This window comes from Bubalus kerabau, chromosome 1, assembly GCF_029407905.1.
Source record: "Bubalus kerabau isolate K-KA32 ecotype Philippines breed swamp buffalo chromosome 1, PCC_UOA_SB_1v2, whole genome shotgun sequence".
NCBI classification, from domain to species: domain Eukaryota; kingdom Metazoa; phylum Chordata; class Mammalia; order Artiodactyla; family Bovidae; genus Bubalus; species Bubalus kerabau.
This window is the reverse complement of record NC_073624.1, coordinates 221,438,018-221,456,739: the sequence shown is the minus strand read 5'-3', so window position 1 is coordinate 221,456,739 and position 18,722 is coordinate 221,438,018. Positions and strand designations below refer to the sequence as shown.

The 18,722-nt window shown below is 47.7% G+C and overlaps 1 protein-coding gene across 3 annotated transcripts; it reads left to right on the top strand.

Annotated features, from left to right (window-relative positions):
- The first annotated feature begins 474 nt into the window (after positions 1-474).
- LOC129634134 (protein diaphanous homolog 1-like) lies at positions 475-18,325 on the top strand. Of its 3 annotated transcripts, XM_055556135.1 has the most exons (11): positions 1,111-1,270; positions 5,308-5,402; positions 5,726-5,827; positions 6,042-6,281; positions 6,399-6,528; positions 7,245-7,370; positions 7,965-8,128; positions 8,488-8,623; positions 10,493-10,579; positions 14,755-14,798; positions 16,377-18,325. In XM_055556135.1, exons 1-11 carry the CDS (start codon positions 1,126-1,128, stop codon positions 16,413-16,415), a joined length of 1,308 nt encoding a protein of 435 aa, XP_055412110.1. In that variant the 5' UTR covers positions 1,111-1,125; the 3' UTR covers positions 16,416-18,325. The 3 variants fall into 3 exon arrangements, with proteins under 3 accessions (XP_055412104.1, XP_055412110.1, XP_055412097.1); XM_055556129.1 differs by lacking the exons at positions 14,755-14,798; positions 16,377-18,325 and adding an exon at positions 13,200-14,747 and having other exon boundaries at positions 475-1,270; XM_055556122.1 differs by lacking the exon at positions 14,755-14,798.
- Positions 18,326-18,722: the final 397 nt, after the last annotated feature.

Here is an 18,722-nt window from a genome sequence, read left to right as displayed (position 1 = left end):
ATATTTTACAACTGTCTGCCCAGTCCTGTTTTCCTTTCTACCTGCTCCTCAGTCCTTCTCAGCAGGCAGTGTACATCATTTTTGAGAGAATGTTACTAGCTAGCTGTCGTGCCAAGTGCTGAGGGAGTGATACAGTGAAGGATTATTTTGCCCATGCTCTTGAAGTTCAAAATCCAAATGGGGTGGGAAGGTATGCACACTTAAAAAGAAACACAGGATTTAAAAAGATCAAGATGATACATGTGAAATATCATGAACATTGAATTATTAATTGTTGAATGAAATCTAAGTAACAAATACCAGGAAAATTAGCTCATCAATGCAGAGAGTGACTCCATCTATCAGGGAAGAATACACTGGCTTTGGATAATCTGAGAAGAGTGTAGAAGAAGTATACAGTATACCTTCTGTGTGTGTATGAACATGATATTGAAGATCTTACTAGCAATATATTTTTATGCAATATTTTCAGAGAAGAATAACAAAGTCTTTCTCTTGTGAAGGAGAGACTATGTTTGCTTGTAACAAAGTCAGTGAGAGGACTTGCTGTAAAGATGTATCAGATACAGTGGGGATTCAGGGAGAAATCATAACCATTTGGGGAAATCAAGAAAATGTTTATAGGGAATTCATGATCAAGATAGGTCTTGAAAGAGAAGTAACAATAGCACAAAAGGATAATGCTAGTGGAAGACTCTAGTACAGGGACTGGCAAACCATAACTCTTAAGTGGACCACTTGTTTTTGTAAATAAAATTTCATTGGAGACATAGTCATGCCCATTGATTTATGTATTGTCTCTGACAGCTTTCCTGCTGTAGTGGCAGAGTTGAGCTGTTGAGACAGACCACAGTAGTCTGCAAAGCCTAAAATACTTACTATTTGGTCTTCTACAGAAAGAATGTTTGCTGTTCCCTACAAGTAGATAGACTCTGGGTGAGAAAGTATTATTAACTATTAAAGAAATGAAAGTGGCATATTTATTTCGGCTAGAGAGGGAAGTCACTAACAGAAGATTGGGTGGTTAAAGAGGAGGTTAGCTTTGAGGAACTTTAATAGGAAGACCATTACAGATAGAGAAGTGAAGGCCTCTCTAGAATGGGGCAGTAGTTCCTTTTGGGATAGATGTGGCCTGTCCTTAATCAGACTTTTCTAATCTTTCCCTCACTAGCCAAGAAGGATCAGGAAGGTGGAGAAGAAAAGAAATCTCTGCAAAAGAAAAAAGTGAAAGAGTTAAAGGTGTTGGATTCCAAGACAGCCCAGAATCTCTGTGAGTAACTGCGATCCCAGCAATTTGAAATGTGAAGGAGTTCTTCTAAGAGCCTAATTCTGGTGGATCCAGGGTCCCTTGATATGAAACTTAATAATTCTTGCTATATACTTGGTATTGCATAGTAAATATCTGATATCTACTCCCTTCAATAGTACCACATGGTTGTTAGTATCTAGTTTTATGGTAAGAAAATAAAGGCAATAGGACTGTAAGGAATTTGCCTCGTCACATAGCGAATAAGAGACCGGTCTGAGAGTTAAGCCTCAGGTTTTATTTCAGAGCCCTAAGTATTTCCATTGCATCCATAGAAAATCTAACAGAAATTTTCTACCCATCGCATATTTCCTTCTTTCTCATTTTCTTTTAAGTATTTCCTTTATAGGTGGGTACTGGCATGACTTCAGTTAAATGTAAAATAACTTTGTGGTTAGAACAAATAATGTAAATCCTGTGCTTCTCAGAGTAGGATCAGTAGCTTCAAAGACTTCTGTTCTGAACTTGCTCCTTATACTCATAATTCTGTTTGCTGGCAAATTTCAGATCAAAAGTCCTCTGCAGAGTTGTTATAGGTTGTATTTAATGATCAGGATGAATGTTCATTTTTTTGTTCACTTTAACTGTCGATCTCCTGACTTTATGTTGAGTAATAAAGATTTAAATATTCGTTCAACAAATATTTGAGGGTCTCCCAGCTTTCAGGCTCTATTAGGCACATACTAGGCATGTGTTCAGAGACGAAAGGGTATGTATTCCATAAAAGCCACTCATAGTGGGGTGACGTGGCTATTGTCCCCATTTTACCAAGTGAGAAAACTAAAGTTCAGATGTTATGACTTAGCCAAGATCACACAGTTAACTTCTAGGTATGTGTCCTCGTTAAGTCAGTAATATAATGAGAACAGTAAGCTTTTACATCATTCTTGACTATATAATATTAGATCATTGAGAACAAATATCACTAAGTAGTATCTGTAGGTAAGTCTTTTTATGGGAACTAAAGTGATGTGAGGCATAATAGTTGCTCTTCTCAAGATTATCTCTAGCAACATAAAAATGAGTGATTTTTATTTTAGAAAATGATAAAAGACTGTGGGTAGTACATTGTTATTTCCAGTTGAATGATATCAATATGGAAAACAAAATTTAGGAAGAGAATTGAGTTTAGGATGGTCTAGGAAGTATATTGTTCAGTGATTCAGTGATTATTAAATACCTCTTATATGGCGGGGAGGCAAAACTGAATAAGGTCATCCTCATGAGCCATATGTCTGGTGGAGATGAAAAAGTAAATATGGTAATAGCACAATTTGGTGAGTGCTGTGATGGAGGTGTGCATGGATGATTATTAGAGCACTGGGCAAGGTCTGGACCAAGTGGGAGGAGTGCTGGAGGGAGCTCAGCCTCGAGGTCATTCTAAATGAGTTAAAACTGTTAACAGCAGACTAAAGGAAGGGTGAGGGCTGGCTTGTCTCATTTCAGGCATAGGGATCAGCGTGTGTGAAGGCACAGAGGCATGAGGTAGCATTGTCCCAGTTCAGGAAGTGCAGTAGTTGAGAGCAGCTGAGTAAAGGCCATTTGTGGGGGAGTGGTGGTTGAAGAAGTTTTCAAGAAATAGGCTAGATGATACAGACGTCTTGGTAGGCTTAGGCTAAGAGGTATGTACTTTGTCCTGAAAACTATGGAAGTTATTGGAGGGATTTTAATTAAAAAACGTGAGAGATACAGCCCTCTGTAATTTTGGGGAGGACTACTTCAGCAGTGATTTTTGAGGCTGGATTGCTAGGAGACGGGGAGACGGGAAGATGTGTTATGTTATTGCTTTAAACTAGATGAGAGGTGATCAGGGCTGAAACTGAAGTTGTAAGAATGGATATGAAGGCAGAAGATACTAAAAAGAGAGAATTAATGGAACTTAGTGATTGATAGAGAGGAGAAAGATGTTTTCTTGGGTTAAGATCCCTCTATAGAGAGTGGAACCCTTTATGGAAGTAGAATCTGCTCCTGCTGGATTTTCCTGTCTTTTGTGGGAGAAGTGGTGGACGTGAATGAGAGGCTTAATGGTGGTGGGTAGAAATGATTGATATAATTTTAGGACAGAATTTAAGATTCCTGTGGGACTTTCCAGGAGTGTATTAGGCATTTGGGTATATCAGGCGGAAGGTCTGACTGGAGATATGAATTTAGGAGGATAGCATATGAGTCAGAGTTAAAACCATTAATTTACTTTGAAGGTCATTAACATTGAGGAGACAAGTAACAAAAAGGGGAGTCCTCAAAAAAACTGGAAAGGAGCAGCAAGGAAAATAGTCTGACACAGTCCTAAAAGTGGAAGTAGCAGTCGAATAAAATCAAGATCTGGCATTAGGAAAGGCAGTGACCTGGGCAGGAATCATTTCAGTATAGCATCAGTGGTACGAACAGAACTCTGGACTCCATTTGTATTTAAGTCCTGGCTCCAGTCCTTGGTAGCAGTGTGACCTTGGACAGGTGGGTTAAGTTCTTAAGTATTAGTTTCCTTTTCTGTCAAATGCGGCTAATAATACAAACTTACACATTATTATAAATAGGGTTAAATGAGATCATATGTGTAGATTGTGTTTATGATACTAGGTCTTACATGGAATATGCACTCAACAAATGATTGTCATTTTTCCAGACTTTGTGGGGACAGAAGAGTTAATGAGAATGTGGAAGAGAGAATAGACTGGTGTTTTTTGTTTGTTTCTTTGTTTGAGATAGAAAAGGCTTGATTATGTGTACAGTTGTCCCTGATATCTGTGGGGTTCTAGGACCTCCAGCAATACCACAGTCCACAAGTACTCAAGTCCTTTGTATAAAACTGTGTGGAACAGTCTGCCCTCTGTATCCATGGATGTGGAAGGCTGTCTGTATATGCTGAAGGAAGAGGCCCTTAGGGCCACCTGTGCTGTTGAAACGTGAGAAAAGGCTGGGTGCATGGATATAGTTCTGCTAAACTTAGAGAAGTGTAAGTGCGCATTTTCTTCTAGATGATTCCAAAATAGTCCTTACTCAAGCCTTTCCTAGTTCCAGCTTTTCTGGTTCCAGCTGACAGCCCCAGTGCTCAGTTTTTAAGTGCCATAAGAGAAAGCTTAGCAAGTAATTTGACCAGTACCTTCAATTTTCCACATTAAAAAGAAGCAAGATCTTTTTAGAACAAATAAGGAAGTGGTGGGACATTTGGGAGAACAGGGCCATTTTTTATGGAGGAGCTGGCAAGAGATCATGGACTGGGGACACGCAGAGGGTTCCTGGCCATCATCAGGGCCACTTCATAGAATCTGATCTGTGGTGTCCATCAGCCCAGGTGTAAGGGAAGAAGATGAGATGGCTGGGTTAACCAGGGACTGGAAGGAGGAGAAACCAGAGAGTAAGAATTGTAGTAGTAATAGGGCTGGAGTGAAAGGGCACCCCACAGGGTCTGGGTTAAACAGGGAAAGCCAGCTAGAACTGAGACATTCAGAGAAAATGGAATGGTCGTCTCTATCGTGAGAGAGTGTGTGCACGCAAGAGCACGCCAATGAGGTTGAAGAGTCAATTTGGGAACTAGTAAGTGAGAGCTGGAAGGATGAGAAGTGTTTGTTAGGGTGTGGGATATGGCAGTTTAAAAATCAGAGCATTTCAAGGCAGTGGCAGCTCTGAGGATAGAGTCAGGGAATGAGGAACTAAAATAGAATGGGGTGAATGTTTTTGATGTATATAGATAGATCAAAGATTTCCTGTGTGAGCAAAGACAAGGAGTCAGTCACAGTGTTTGTAGAATGTGGTGCTTGGAACAGTGTGGCTGGTGTGTGAGTGATACAAATGTGGGGATTCTCACAGGGGAAAACTGGGAGGTGGGAACCTGAAACACTGGGCTCAGAAACTTGGATATTAACTATACAGGCAGTGAGGAGCTGGTGGAGGTTTCTGATCGTGACTTCAAGAGTATTCCTAGGAAAATTGTCCAACGTAGGATGGGCTGGAAGGCAGAAGAGACTGAGAAAAACATGTCTTTGTATCTCATTTCCTGGCAGCAATCTTTTTGGGTTCCTTCCGCATGCCTTATCATGAGATTAAGAATGTCATCCTGGAGGTGAATGAGGCTGTTCTCACTGAGTCCATGATCCAGGTAAGGAGCAGGCTCTTCCTGGCGCTGGCTCTCTGCATCACTCAGCACCAGTCTGTCTCCTCTCTGCTTAGACCATGAGGACTCTCTTAAGTATCATTGACTTAAAGAATGCTAGCTTTGGATAAGCTTCCATCCCTCTGGTAATCAGGTTATTTCTGGTGTATTTTTCAAAAGTCCTGCCGTCTCACTGGATGCCTCCCCAACCACCTGACCCCAGCCCATGTTTCCTTCTTAGTGGTCCTCAGGCAGAGTGAGGGCCTGACAGGAGGCTTGCATTGTCGGCTCACCCCGCTCTAACTGAGACAATCCCTTCTCTCTTTCAGAACCTCATTAAGCAGATGCCAGAGCCAGAGCAGTTAAAAATGCTTTCTGAACTGAAGGACGAATATGATGATTTGGCTGAGTCAGAGCAGTTTGGTGTGGTGGTGAGTGAGGCCTCTGGCTCAGGCTTTTCTCTGACCCCCTCTTCCACAAGAGCATCGGGATACTTGCTTCCAGCCTCTTGTCCATTTTGAACCCATCTTTCTTTCTCCTCCCTATGCTGTAACTCAGATCCTGCTATAGGAGGCGTAGGCCTGTATCCTTTCCTTCCTCTTCTCTCTCTCTGCTGGCTGTAGTGGACTCCTTGTCTCTCCACAGATGGGTGCAGTACCCCGCCTGCGGCCTCGCCTCAACGCCATCCTCTTCAAGCTGCAGTTCGGGGAGCAGGTGGAGAACATCAAACCCGAGATCGTCTCAGTGACTGCCGCGTGTGAGGAGGTGCGAAAGAGCGAGAACTTCTCTAGCCTCCTGGAGATAACCTTGCTTGTTGGAAACTATATGAATGCTGGCTCCAGGAATGCTGGTGCTTTTGGCTTCAACATCAGCTTCCTTTGTAAGGTGAGCGGGACAATGGAAGGGAGGCCGTGGCCTCCAGGAGCCCAGTATGGCAGACTGCTGTTGGTCTAGGTGGCCTTGGGTGTCAGGACTCACCCTCTTCCCCTTTTCCCCTCCAAGCTTCGAGACACCAAGTCCACAGATCAGAAGATGACATTGTTGCACTTCTTGGCTGAGTTGTGTGAGAATGATCATCCCGAGGTCCTGAAGTTCCCAGACGAGCTTGCCCACGTGGAGAAAGCCAGCCGAGGTGAGGCAGATTGGGATGAAGCTAGAAGGGGGTTCCAAGCCCCAGAAATCTCTGCTCAGGGCAGGGAAAGAATCAATCTAGATTTTAGATCATTTTCAGTTTAGACAGTTGTAAGGGGGAATGGGAGGATGCTGGTGTAGTGTCTAAGCCACAGGGAGGGGTATGGGGCAGAAGAGGAAGTAGGAAAGCTCCACGTGTGTGAACGGGAAGCACTCTTCCCCTTTAGGGAAACATCAGACACCAGGAAGCAACTGGAGGAAAGGTAGGTGTTTGTAGTTTAAGTCAACAGCTTTTCTTATTCAGAAAGCATAGACTGGAATAACAAAAACCAGGCCTCACCATTCTGGGACTAGGCAAAGAAAAAGCAGCATTTCGTAGAAATGGGAACAGATTTCTGCCCTCTCTTTGTATTTCTCTGTATGTCTCCTTCCTCTCAAACCCTGTTCTCTAAAATAAATGAGAACAAGATCCTGAGGGATTTCATAGATTGTTGTTAAATTAAATGAAGCCTCTCTTCTCTTCTTAGTATTATGAAGGTTGGAGGTTTAATCATAAAGTAATTTTAGTTTCACTGGAAAAATGTGTGAAACAATTGGAGAGTACATAAGAGAACTAAAATAATTAAGTATAGACCATAGCTGTGCCCTGAAGGACAGAGTAGGGTCTTGAGGCTAGAGGTAGTGAGCTCTTGCTGTCTGTTTCTGTGTCTACTTTAGTTTCTGCTGAAAACTTGCAAAAGAACCTAGATCAGATGAAGAAACAGATTTCCGACGTGGAACGTGATATTCAGAATTTCCCAGCTGCCACAGATGAGAAAGACAAGTTTGTTGAAAAAATGACCATATCCTTTCTTGAAAGGAGGGAGTTGCCACCTAGGAAAAGAAAGAACTTCCCATGGAGGGCGACAGGATAAACTGACGGCATACAATTCTTCCTCTTCAGAAAATGTGTTTCGCTAAGAACAGAGTTCTTGAAAGCACTCTCGTTGTGTTTTGCATCAAGCCTTGCAGATAAAGTCTAAGTCTCCTTTGAGACCTTGCTCCCCGCCCCATCACACGCACACAACATATCCCTTCCCCGCCCCTTCCCAAAGATGACTACTGCCACTGGACTTCTGATTTGCAACCTGATGAATTTATTTTCATGAAAACTGCATTGTATTGCCTTAGCATTTAATATGTTTTGGCCCCGTTTCCACAGCAGTAGATGCAGAACAGTCTCTTTGTTGACTTGCCAGCCCCTGTTCTGTAGGAATACCAGTCAATGGTGTACTATTTCCCTGTTTGGATGTTTCAGTTGCTTCTGGGTTTTGCTAATATGAACAGTGCTGTGTTACGCATCCATGTGTACAGATAGCAGTACGCACGTGTGAGTGTTCCCAGGGCTGGAGAAGCTGGTCTGCTTCCTGGTGTTGGTTCTTGACTTGCTGCTGCACAGCTTTGTGAAGGATGCACAGGAACAGTACAACAAGCTGCGGATGATGCACTCTAACATGGAGACGCTCTACAAGGAGCTGGGCGAGTACTTCCTCTTTGACCCCAAGAAGGTGTCTGTGGAAGAATTCTTCATGGATCTGCACAATTTTAAGAATATGTTTGTGGTAAGCAGGGATGGCCTTCCTTGGTGGCTCAGTGGTAAAGAATCTGCCTGCTAAGCAGGAGACGAGAGTTCAATCCCTGGGTCGGGAAGATCCCCTGCAGAAGGGAATGGCAACCCACTCTAGTATTCTTGTGTGGGAAGTCCTATGGACAGAAGAGCCTGACCAGCCTACAGTCCATGGGGTCGGAAGAGTCAGACACGACTGAGTGACTGAAAAGCAGCAGTAGCCAGCAGGGAGGCCTGCGAAGTGGCGCTTCTGTCCACCTTTCTCACTTTCCACTGGGTTCATGTTGGTTGGTGGTGGGTGTGCACATGTGTAAGTGCCTTCGTGCCCATGTGTTCATTCCCCTCTCCCCCTAGCAAGCTGTCAAGGAGAACCAGAAGCGGCGGGAGACAGAGGAGAAGATGCGGCGAGCAAAGCTGGCCAAGGAAAAAGCAGAGAAGGAGCGGTTGGAGAAGCAGCAGAAGAGAGAGCAACTCATAGACATGAATGCTGGTGAGAAGCAAAGGGCCGATGGGCTGAGACAGGATCAGTTGGAAGGCTGCTCTGTCTAGAATCTAGAGGCCAGAGCACAGCTCATGTCTGAGCACAGCTCCTGGCAGACGCTGCTGGCAGCCTTCTGCCTCCACGGTCCTGACGCTGGACTTTAACCGTGGCTCTGAACACACACGCTCCAGCGCTCCACTCTGTCTTTTCCCTCCTTTGCTGTCCTGCACTATGTCTCGTCTCTCAAGTGACTTAGCGTTGCTGTAATATGTATACTTGCCTTCTGCTTGTCCAAAAATTTCCCTGTCCGGTTTTCATACCCTCTACAACATCTTGTGCTCTTTCCCTCAGATTGTTTTTCTGGCCCTGCTCCTGTCTTTTAATGGTTTGTCTTCCCTTTCTGCTTATTTCACCAAGTGTTGTGTCCCCAGGACTTTCACACAGTTGTGCCCACCTATCAGACTGTAAATGGACTGAATTTCTGCAAAGGGGGCAGGGGAGCTGGCCACCTTCTTTCTTCAGTGGACTTTGTATTTCACTCTCAGAAGCATGTCTTTGTTGAAACATATGGCCTCAATTACTGGCCCTCTGTTTCCTGTTTCTGCTTCTTTCCTGCTGCCGACTCCCTGCGCTCTCTGGCTGCTCTCTCTGTGGGCAGCGGAAATTCAGCATCCATTACATGGCCCTGAGCTGATGCCACCCTTCTTGACCCCAAGGGGCTACAAGCCATCTAAGTAAAGAGGTTCTCCGGGCTGCTGGGTCTGGCAAGAATCAGTGCTGTGCTGAGCACAAGGGGTGAGGGGCTCTAGCATTTTTGCTCACAGGGACTTGACTTTGGCCACTCCTGTTGTGGTATGATTAGGGACCTGAAGCACCCTGCATTTCTATTTTTTCTTTATATTTTTTTGGGAAGCAGTTCCCCTGCCCTTACTCCAGTTGTATGTAAGCCACAAACTTTGCTCTAATAATAAACAAGCCCACATGAGGTATATGCTTCACCTTTCCCCCCTTTCTCCCCAAGCCTCTAGGGTTTGTGCCTAGTTATTGTTTAGGATGTAATAGGGAAAGGTGGAGTCCAGCTGATTTGTGGGATGAAGGCTGCACACATCATCAGTCAGCACAGGGGACCCTGCCCTGGACCACGTCCCCAGGGCAAATAAATGAGGTTGGAATGTAGGTCAGCTGCACTGGTGGCGTTCAGCCAGCAGGTGGCGCTGGGAGCAGTGAGCCCAGCTTTACGGCTGGCAGCCTGCTGGCTCCTAGGGATTTCAGTTTAAGATTTCACCACCCTTAGCTGTTGCCATGGAAACAGAGCCGAGCTGGAATAAGGATTCTACATTAACTCTTTGTATTCCAACCAGCAGCTCCTCTTATTAGATTCTGAGCTGACTTCAGGAAGATGCAGCCACTGGGGGCAGTACTTAAGTAAAATGCACTCTTGAGAGGTGGTCTCTCCTCAGCCCTGCTCTGAAACTGGAACCAGGCTTTCCATGAGGGGTTTATGTAGGATAAAGAGAGTGACCTAGTTCCTTATTAACTTCATAATCCCAGCCTCTGTACTCACCCCAGTCTTGGAGTCGGGCAGTTCTCTGTGCTGGTTTTGATGGGGATGGGAAGGGCGGCGGCACTGCAGGAACATTATCCAGGGTCTGCAGTGGCTGGTAGCCAGTGAAACCTAATGTTTTAACCATTTGCAAACAGACACAAGTAAACATGGACTGTGAAACCTGAGATTGAGCCCGCTGTGTGCTGAGCCCCCAGAAACTGTGGACGAGGGCAAGCTATACATACAGTGGAAATGCATTTTTTTGTGTGGGGCTCAACCCATGGATGCTGCTCAGGCTGAAAAGCTTACATCTCCATCTTTGTTCATGACAGAGGGTGATGAGACAGGTGTGATGGACAGTCTTCTGGAAGCCCTGCAGTCAGGCGCAGCATTCCGACGGAAGAGAGGACCCCGTCAGGGTAAGTCAGCAAATGGAGCCCAGCCTGGGTGCTGAAGGAAGGCGGTGAAGCCGCTCTGCTCCTGCTCATTTTAGGCTAAGAGCAGGTGGTGATGTTCTGAGGGTTTATAAACTTCCCCACAATGTCCTTGCACGTAGAGTGGATTATCCAGTCCTCTTCTAATTGTTAGAAAGGACTGACGTGGAGAACTAGGATTTGCGGGACTGACAACATACTACATTTGGTTATTCTTACATTTCTCTTCATTCTTGAGGCATAAATGTAGGCTAAGCATTGTGCAAGACACAGATTTGGGTAGGCATCTGGGTAACAAAAAATTGATGTAAATTCAAAACCATACATTAGATATAGGAATACAAGGAAAATAAGCGTCCTTACTCTCAGTTTCACAAACAGAAGACACAGAGGATAATAGTACAGAATCCTATAGAGAGAAGGCTGGGTGTCATTCTCTCCAGATGTGTTAAATAAGGATGTGGAGGAGCATCTTGACCGAAGCTCGTGCCGTGTCTGAGAACCTCCTTTTTTCCCGAGGGCTAGTCAGGCTGTACCGTTCTCACCGTCCCTGTTTACCGTCCCCCTCGCCTGCCTTTTGGAAGATTTAAGTGGATTACGTTGAGCCAGAGCCTCTAAGAAGAATTATGGGGATAGGACAAATGATCCAGGCATTAGTGTGGGGAAGGATCAACAGATAAATTGCCTTTGAGGAAAGTGGGCAGAGACTGTTTCAGAAGAAGGTAGGTCCAGAGCTCCTCCTCACAACCTGCACTGCACAGTCTGGTGAAGGCCCCCTTTGGGACTGGGAATGTGGGCTTCCTTCCTAGGTTGAAGGGTGGGCACTACAGAAAAGGCGGCCTTAAGCTTTGTTCCCTATTCCCTGGCCGATGCGTTCTGTAGGCCTGTGTGATAGGAACTTTGAGGCTGTTGTACAGGTTGTGCGGTTTGCTTTGGCCACTGCTGAGCTATTAACAGTGGCATCTGTAGGCCCGATGGCACCTGCCTTAGCCTGTTAAGAGGACCTTACGATCCAGGGCATGGAGTGTGCTCGGCCCACACAGTGCCCTGGCCCAAACACTGGATCACTATGAGAATGCCTGCCTGTTTCTGCCAATATGCTGAATACCCAGAGGGAAATTCCCTACTGAGGGCCCTTCTGTATGACTTCAAAACCTTCCCAAACAGAAGAATGTCTAGTTAGAACTCTGTTTGCTGGCATCCTCTGCGTACAGCCTCTCTAGAGGAGGAGAGGTGAGTATGGTGGGTTTAGATCTTTGGAGATGTATGTTTGGTCTTCTAGATCTGGGTGTGGTAGAGTGTGAACTAGTAGTATTTTTTGCGTTTAGTCTTTAGAGAGTCTTGTGACATTGTTTCCTCCCCACCATATAAGGTGATGTGGCCTGACATTAAGCGTTTCCAGATAAACAAAAACACACCACCTCTCCCTGTTTTCCTCCATCCTGTTAGCTAACTGCCAGCCTTCATCAGACTTGAGGTGGGGAATTCCCTTTTCATTTTCTTCCAGTGGAACTGAACCAGAATCCCAGATGCTTCCTGAACACAGGGAACCAGACATCAATGGCTTCCCTCTCCTGGGGATGCCCCATTGCCCACTTCTTCCCAGGTGGGAAACCAGGACTTACAGGCTGAAGCAGCAGGGATTTTGGTAAAACCTAACCTGTCAGCAGAAGACCTGAATTAGTCAAAGTACTGTTTCCCAGTGCAAAAAGGAGGAGGGGGAGACTTAGGTGAAAATGACAACTACGTGCTTTTAGAATTGGCTCCATCCTTATCTTTCTGGGCTCTGGGGTCACTAAACACACTGGACATATCTGGGAGAAGCTCTCAAGGGAAACATTTCTTGTTACTCTGATAAGCCCTGTAGACATTGGTACATTCACTTCCGAGTAAGTGGCTTGGAGCCATGAAACATAAGGCCAGGCAGCACAGTTGAGCACCGAGAGCACAGGTCTAGACGGGGTCAGAAGACCCAATGTCAGATCTAACTGATGCTGTCTAGATTACTCGAGACAAGTTTCTGGGACTCAGTTTCTTCATGTCTAAGAGGAGAGTTGGGTTAAGAGGAGAAAAGAAAGGTTGGACGCAGAAGACCACACTGTAAAACTGTAAAGGCTTTGGTGACGGGGTTTCCCTGAGTGGCTACTGGACATAGCTGGTTCACCCTTTGCTTGGCTGTCTCTGACTACTGCTGCCAACTGGCTGCCCTGCGCCAGAAAGCCAGAGTGCTGTCACACAGGTCTGCCTTGCAGCCCTCCTCAATCCCAGAGAGGCAGCTGTCCATAGTCAAAGACACTAGCCTCTGCCCTAGGATTTAAAGGAATGTTTTAAAAAATCTTCTGGTCTCTGGAGACCCAAGGGAGCGACCAGTGTACAAAGACCCATTGAGGAACTGGAAGAGGAGAGTGACTATCAGGGCTGGTTCATTAAAACTGACATGTAAACTGCTGTGATCTGCAGGGCGTGGGAGAACAATGCTGTGAGTGTCAGGGGGAAGAATCCATGTGATTGTATTACAGCAGATATTTCAGGCTGTCTGAGTCAGCTTCTGGTTTTAGTGACTCAACTTTATCTCCATGTCTGAACTGTGGCTTCTTATATACAGGCCATCTGCTCACTGGGATAAAAGTGAAGGGAAGAAAGAAATTCATCTCCGTCTGCCTTTCCTTCCCCCTGCCACTTCCCAGCTTCCTGCTAAGCTCCCCCTACACGGATAGAACCTTAGAGTTGGGACCAGCTCTAAAGATCTCCAGTGTTTAGCAGCTCACCTTCTCTTAGGTAACAGGGCTTGAAACCCAGATAAGGTCTTGCCAAGATCTGCTGGTAGAGCCAGAACCGGAGCCTGCTTTTATGAATCCAGGTCCAGGACTCTTTCCACAAGGCCTGTGTGAGGAGCAGGAAATGATGGTGAGCCCTCTGTGTGGGCCAGAAATACTCTTACACTCTCCTTCTGCCAAGGAGATCCTGGATGTGGTGAAATCGGTTCAGGGAAATTTCCGATGTCCACATGTCTAGAACTTCAGAGTGTTTCCTCTACCACCACTTATATCTCCCTCCACTTGTGTATTAATAAAAATAGGACAGGAATTAGTGCTTCAGACAGGGCTGAGCTCTTCAGGGGCGACGACTGCGCACCTGCCCCAGTTTCCTCTTCCCTAAGGAAGCTCGTTAACAAGAGTGCTTCCTCCGGAGTAGCAGTTCCTAGCCTGTTGTTTTATAAATACCTTTTTCTAATTCATCTATGCCTGATTTTGCTGGTGTTTTTATCTGGCTCAGCCCTAACGTGTAGGGATCTGGCCTCAGAGAGCTTTGACCAGTGTCTCAAGGTTAGGGCTCCCTGGTCCCACAGAAGCAAAAAATGCTTCTGCAGCTACTTTTCAATAGTCTCAACAAGTACGCAAGTTAGGGAAAGGCTCGGAGGGCATCTGCTGGAGGGTCAAGCTGTGGCCCTGAAGCTGGGGTGGCGGCCAGGATTCCTTGATCCTGTTCCCAGTTCCCACAGGAGTTTTCTTGTTCTGACCTTAGGCCACGTCAGGTATCCCCACTTTCTAGGCTTAAAAGGGAAATTTTGGTCTTTCCCGACTTACCTTCCACTCCATTTTTATGAATCTGTAATGCATCAGCAGCTTTTTTAATCTAGAAGAATATAGAGACATGCTTGACTAGGTACAAACTGTTATCTTCTGAGTTGAGAGGAAGAAACCCAAGAGAGAAACAGCTAAAGATACTTCCCACTTGAATTCTGACTTTGCCCACGTTGTCCAAGGTGAATGCTCCTGTAGTTCCTTTTCCCTGGGTCCAGAGTCAGGAAGTAGTATTTTAACATGTACTTAGCCCTTGAGTCACATACAAACAAATATAATTGGAATATTTTCTCAACTGCTGGTGACTGAATTCGAAGAATCAGCCACCACCTTTCCAGACATGAGAAGTAGGGTCCTAGAGGAGGGAGTATTTCAAAAAAGAGCAAAACCCAAGCAGGTGTGAAGCAGATTTTGCTGGAGGTAGAAGACCATCCTGGTCGCACCCCCATGGGCCCCTTCCCTCCCTGCTCAGCCCGAGGCAGCACCACAAGCGACGTGAAACCCTGTGGTCTCCACCGCGTGCCTCCGCCTGTGCCTGCCAGCCAGGCTCTTCACTCGTCTTTCTCCTCTTACTAGACAATCCCAGTCCCTGGGAGGAGGAGGAGGAGATCTATAAATTGGTAACCCATGGGCTTGCCGTGTGCTCCCTCTTACCTGTGCGTAGACTCTGGGTCACGCTTCTGCAGAGGCCGACAGCCCTGGGGAAAGCCCGGGCCCCCGACCCTGTTTGGCTTCCATCCCACCTCAAGCTTTTTGCTGGTCCCAAGAAGGCAGGGTGGACGCTTGCTTCACTGGCTCTTCAGGACCTCTTCCTTCCTGCTCGCACCCGCCGCTGCCCTGTCCTACACTCGAGAGTGTGGCCTTCTGTCCTCTGTCTGCTTCTTCAAGGTTTAGGCGCTGCTTTCTCCACCCAGCTTCCTGTGACCCAGAGCTGGGTTTTTTGTTATTTTAATTGATGTGTCAATCACATTCCTAAAATGCACCCTTTTAAAGTATACAGCTGTGGTTTCAGTATACTCACAAGGTTGTGCAGCCATCACCACTAATTCCAGAACATTTCATCGCCCCCAAAAAAGACCCCATGCCCATTAGCAGTCACACCCCCTTTAACTCCTCCCCCAGGCCCTTGCAACCACACATCTACTGTCTCTGGATTTGCCCATTCTAGACATTTCATAGAATGGGAATTACAGCATCTGTGGCCTTTGTCTCTGGCTTCTCTGACCCCAGGCAGGCTGCTCTTTGTGCCCCACAGTCTCTCTGGGCCGCTCTGAGGCCCGGGAAGTGGCAGACAGCTAGAGACAGGCTCGGTCCCAAGGATTGGCTTTCCACTTGAGAATACAGGACCAGGAACATGGAGTCTATGAATTAATGAGTGTCTGGGGCAACTCCCAGCAGTTAGGACAGGAACTTGTGGAGGGACAGGTTCTTCTCTTCCTATTTAGGGTGGCCACTGAAGCTTCACTAGCCCTTAGCCTGTCAGGCTGAGGTCTCTGTAGGGTTCCTCCTGGCCTCCCCGACATACCTTCCCTCACCCTTCTCCCTTCACACACCCACACACACTGCACGCCTGCCCTTGGCCTTTGGATCACCACTGCTGCCCTTGAAGAGCTGGACAAGAGCTCGCTGCGTGGGCATGGCCCAAGCCGGAGGGTTGAACACAGGTGGGGTGGCCTCATGTGTGACAGTGCATGGCTGCTGCTCCTCTCTGCAGGAGCCCCTCTGGCCGCCACACAGCCTTCCCTGCCCTGGGCTGGCTGACAGTGATTTTGGCCTAGGAGCTTCCATGAGGACTGCCAAGAAAACAAAATACTACTATTGTTTACTAAGCTTGAGTCTGTTTACATCCAATGACTCTCCAATGAGAAAACAGATTTTGAGTACTTATCCCTCTCCCTGCTGATACTTGAGCCCCGCTCTGTCCGCAGAGCTGTATTTACACTCTTTTACTGCTTGTCACAAGGAATCTGAGAGCCAGACTTGCTCTCCCGCTTGTACCGTGCTCTGCCCCCACTCCTGCCCCCACAAAGGTATCTTCCATGTGTCCTTGGCTCTCTCCCCATCCTGTACAAGAAGGGCCTCTGAACTGACCCGGCCAATGCGTGTGCATGGCTTCTGGCCGAGTATCTGCCATAGAGATGGAGAGGGATTGGAAACTGGCCTTCTGTGGACGGGATGGCTTGTGTGTTCTCTTGCAGGCGTCAGGAAGGCAGCGTGTGCAGCCACATCTCAGCTAGTCTCAGAGCTGACCAAGGAGGATGCCATGACCTGTGTTCCTGCCAAGTTGCCTAAGAGTGAGGAAGTCCCCACCATCCTTGAGGAGACCACAGAGTTGCTCGGCCGTGCAAGCTAAGCCAGGTCCTGGGGCCACGGCAGCTCCTCGGTAGAGCCCCCGACTGTCCCGCCTGCAGCATGTGCCTGAAGGGTTGCGGAGGTGTTCCTCTGCGGTGGCCGCTCCCATCACCCTGGCCGCTCCCATCACCCTGACCCCACCTTACTCTCCGGCATGCTGCTCTCTGCCCATCGCACACAGCTTCAGCTGCCTGGAGGCCAGAAGGAAAGGGCAGTGTGGGGGGCCCAAGCCCAACCGGGGCAGTCCTGGCTCTTGTTACCAAAACAGGCTCCGTGTTTGCTGCCTTAACCCCAAGTGTCTCCACTGTTCTCCGGGGCCTCATCTCAGACAAGGCCCACCTGCTCTCTCTGCCCCTGCCTCTCCAGTGGGCTTTGCCTAGGTCAATTGTGCTGGGTTTGTGCTTTTCTGTTGTGTGTTCTCTGGTCCTGAGAGCAACATGGGCTTAGGAACCTCTGGGCTCCATCCCCCAGCTCTGCTCTGCCTGCCCCGGCTCCTGTTGTCTGTTATTGGTGGGGAGGCACTGGGAGGTGCTTCCAAGGAAGTGGGGAGCAGATCCCCCTCCCACCCCACCATTTGAGAAAGACCTCCCCAGACAAGGAGGACCTGCCTAGGCCAGGGCCTGGGGGCGGGCAGGCGGGCAGGGCAGGGTGGGGCGGAGCCGCCCCCAGCCTGCTGCCATGCTGTGCACCTGCCCTGGCCTCTCTCAACCCTCCCCCGTACCAGCCCCCAGCGGCTGAGCCACGGGCCCTCCTCACGCCCTCCCCAGAGCTTTGGTCTCATCTGAAAGTGTGGGCTGTCCTGTGACCATCCCCACACCTTACCCTCTGTCTCCAAGGAAAGGGGAGGTGGAGCCTCCTGGTTGAGAAATTGTTTTGCAAATGGATCTATTTTTATATGAATTTTTTTTTTTTTTTTTAAGAAAAATAAGCCTTCCTCCTTTCCCCTCCATAATATAAGAGGCTTTGATGGCAGGTTCCAGAGTCCCTGGGATTTCTCACCACAAGCCTCAATTCTGAGCAAGGCCCCTGGACCTCCACTCAGCCCTGAAGCCTCTGGGCCCTCGAGGCCAGTGCAGACTCTCACCCCCAACATCTGACTCAGGGGCCAGAGGCGGCTCTTCTCTGGTTGAGCTGGACCAGGCCTAAGCGTAATAGGAGCTCTCAAACAACAAAGAGTTTTTATAAATTTAATATATTTATCAAGCCAAATGTGCAGATGCTAACTGGACGCTCTGGAGAAGTGGGCCCAGGGACGCCCCACCCTGTTCTCTCTTCAGCAGTGGGAAGGCCACATGTTTCAGTGGGCACAGCCACAGGAATCTCAGATTCTCTGGCTAAAGGTAACACTTTGCCCTCCTGTGCTCCTCTCAGCTTCCCACCACCCCCAGGTAGGGGGCGAGAATGGCACTGGAAAGGCCTGGCCCTAAAGCATAGTTCTTAGAGCAAGGGGAGCTTAGGAGACCTCAGGCGCCCCCAGGGAGGCCTTGAGGCTGGGCAGAAGGGTTCTGGTTGCTAGAGCCTGTGTGCAAAGGGGCACCAGCAGCCCCCCTGAGCTAGTGCTGGGAGGACTATGGTGGGGGGGGGGGCCTGCTACTCCCCTCAGTTCCCTCCTCCCTGCTGACATCTGGGGCTTTGACCCTTTCTTTTTTAATCTAATTTTGCTAAGATGCATTTAATAATAATAATAAAGGGACAAAATGCAAACCTGTTTCCCTCGCCTCTTGGGCTTCTGGGATGTCATCACCTCCAGTTTGTTGGGTTTGTTTCCAACTGTTAATAAAGCATTGAAACAGTACTGCCTTACAGCTTCCTTTGTGAATTTCTGCATTCTTCACTGTCATCCAGGCTCCTCCCCGGTTGTCCTGCCTCAAGCCTGTGACTGACTGGACAATCATCAGAAGGGTGGCGGCACCTTCGAGTGCTGGCTGAGTGCAGGGCTGGCTGCCTCTGTAAGGGAGTGGGGCCCCAGTTCAGCCCCTGCCCTTCTGCATTGCTGCCTGTTAGCTCAGAACCCTTTTCTGGGACCCCACCCCCACCTCCCCATGACTCCAGACCTCACCTGCCATTTCCTGGCAGTACCTGGGCCTCTCTTGCTAAGGGAAGCCTGTGACTGCCATTCTCCCACATTCCCCTCCCTGTGGACACACTTGGTGGCCACAGACCACCTTCCCGGCTAGGGCTTACCCTGGGGT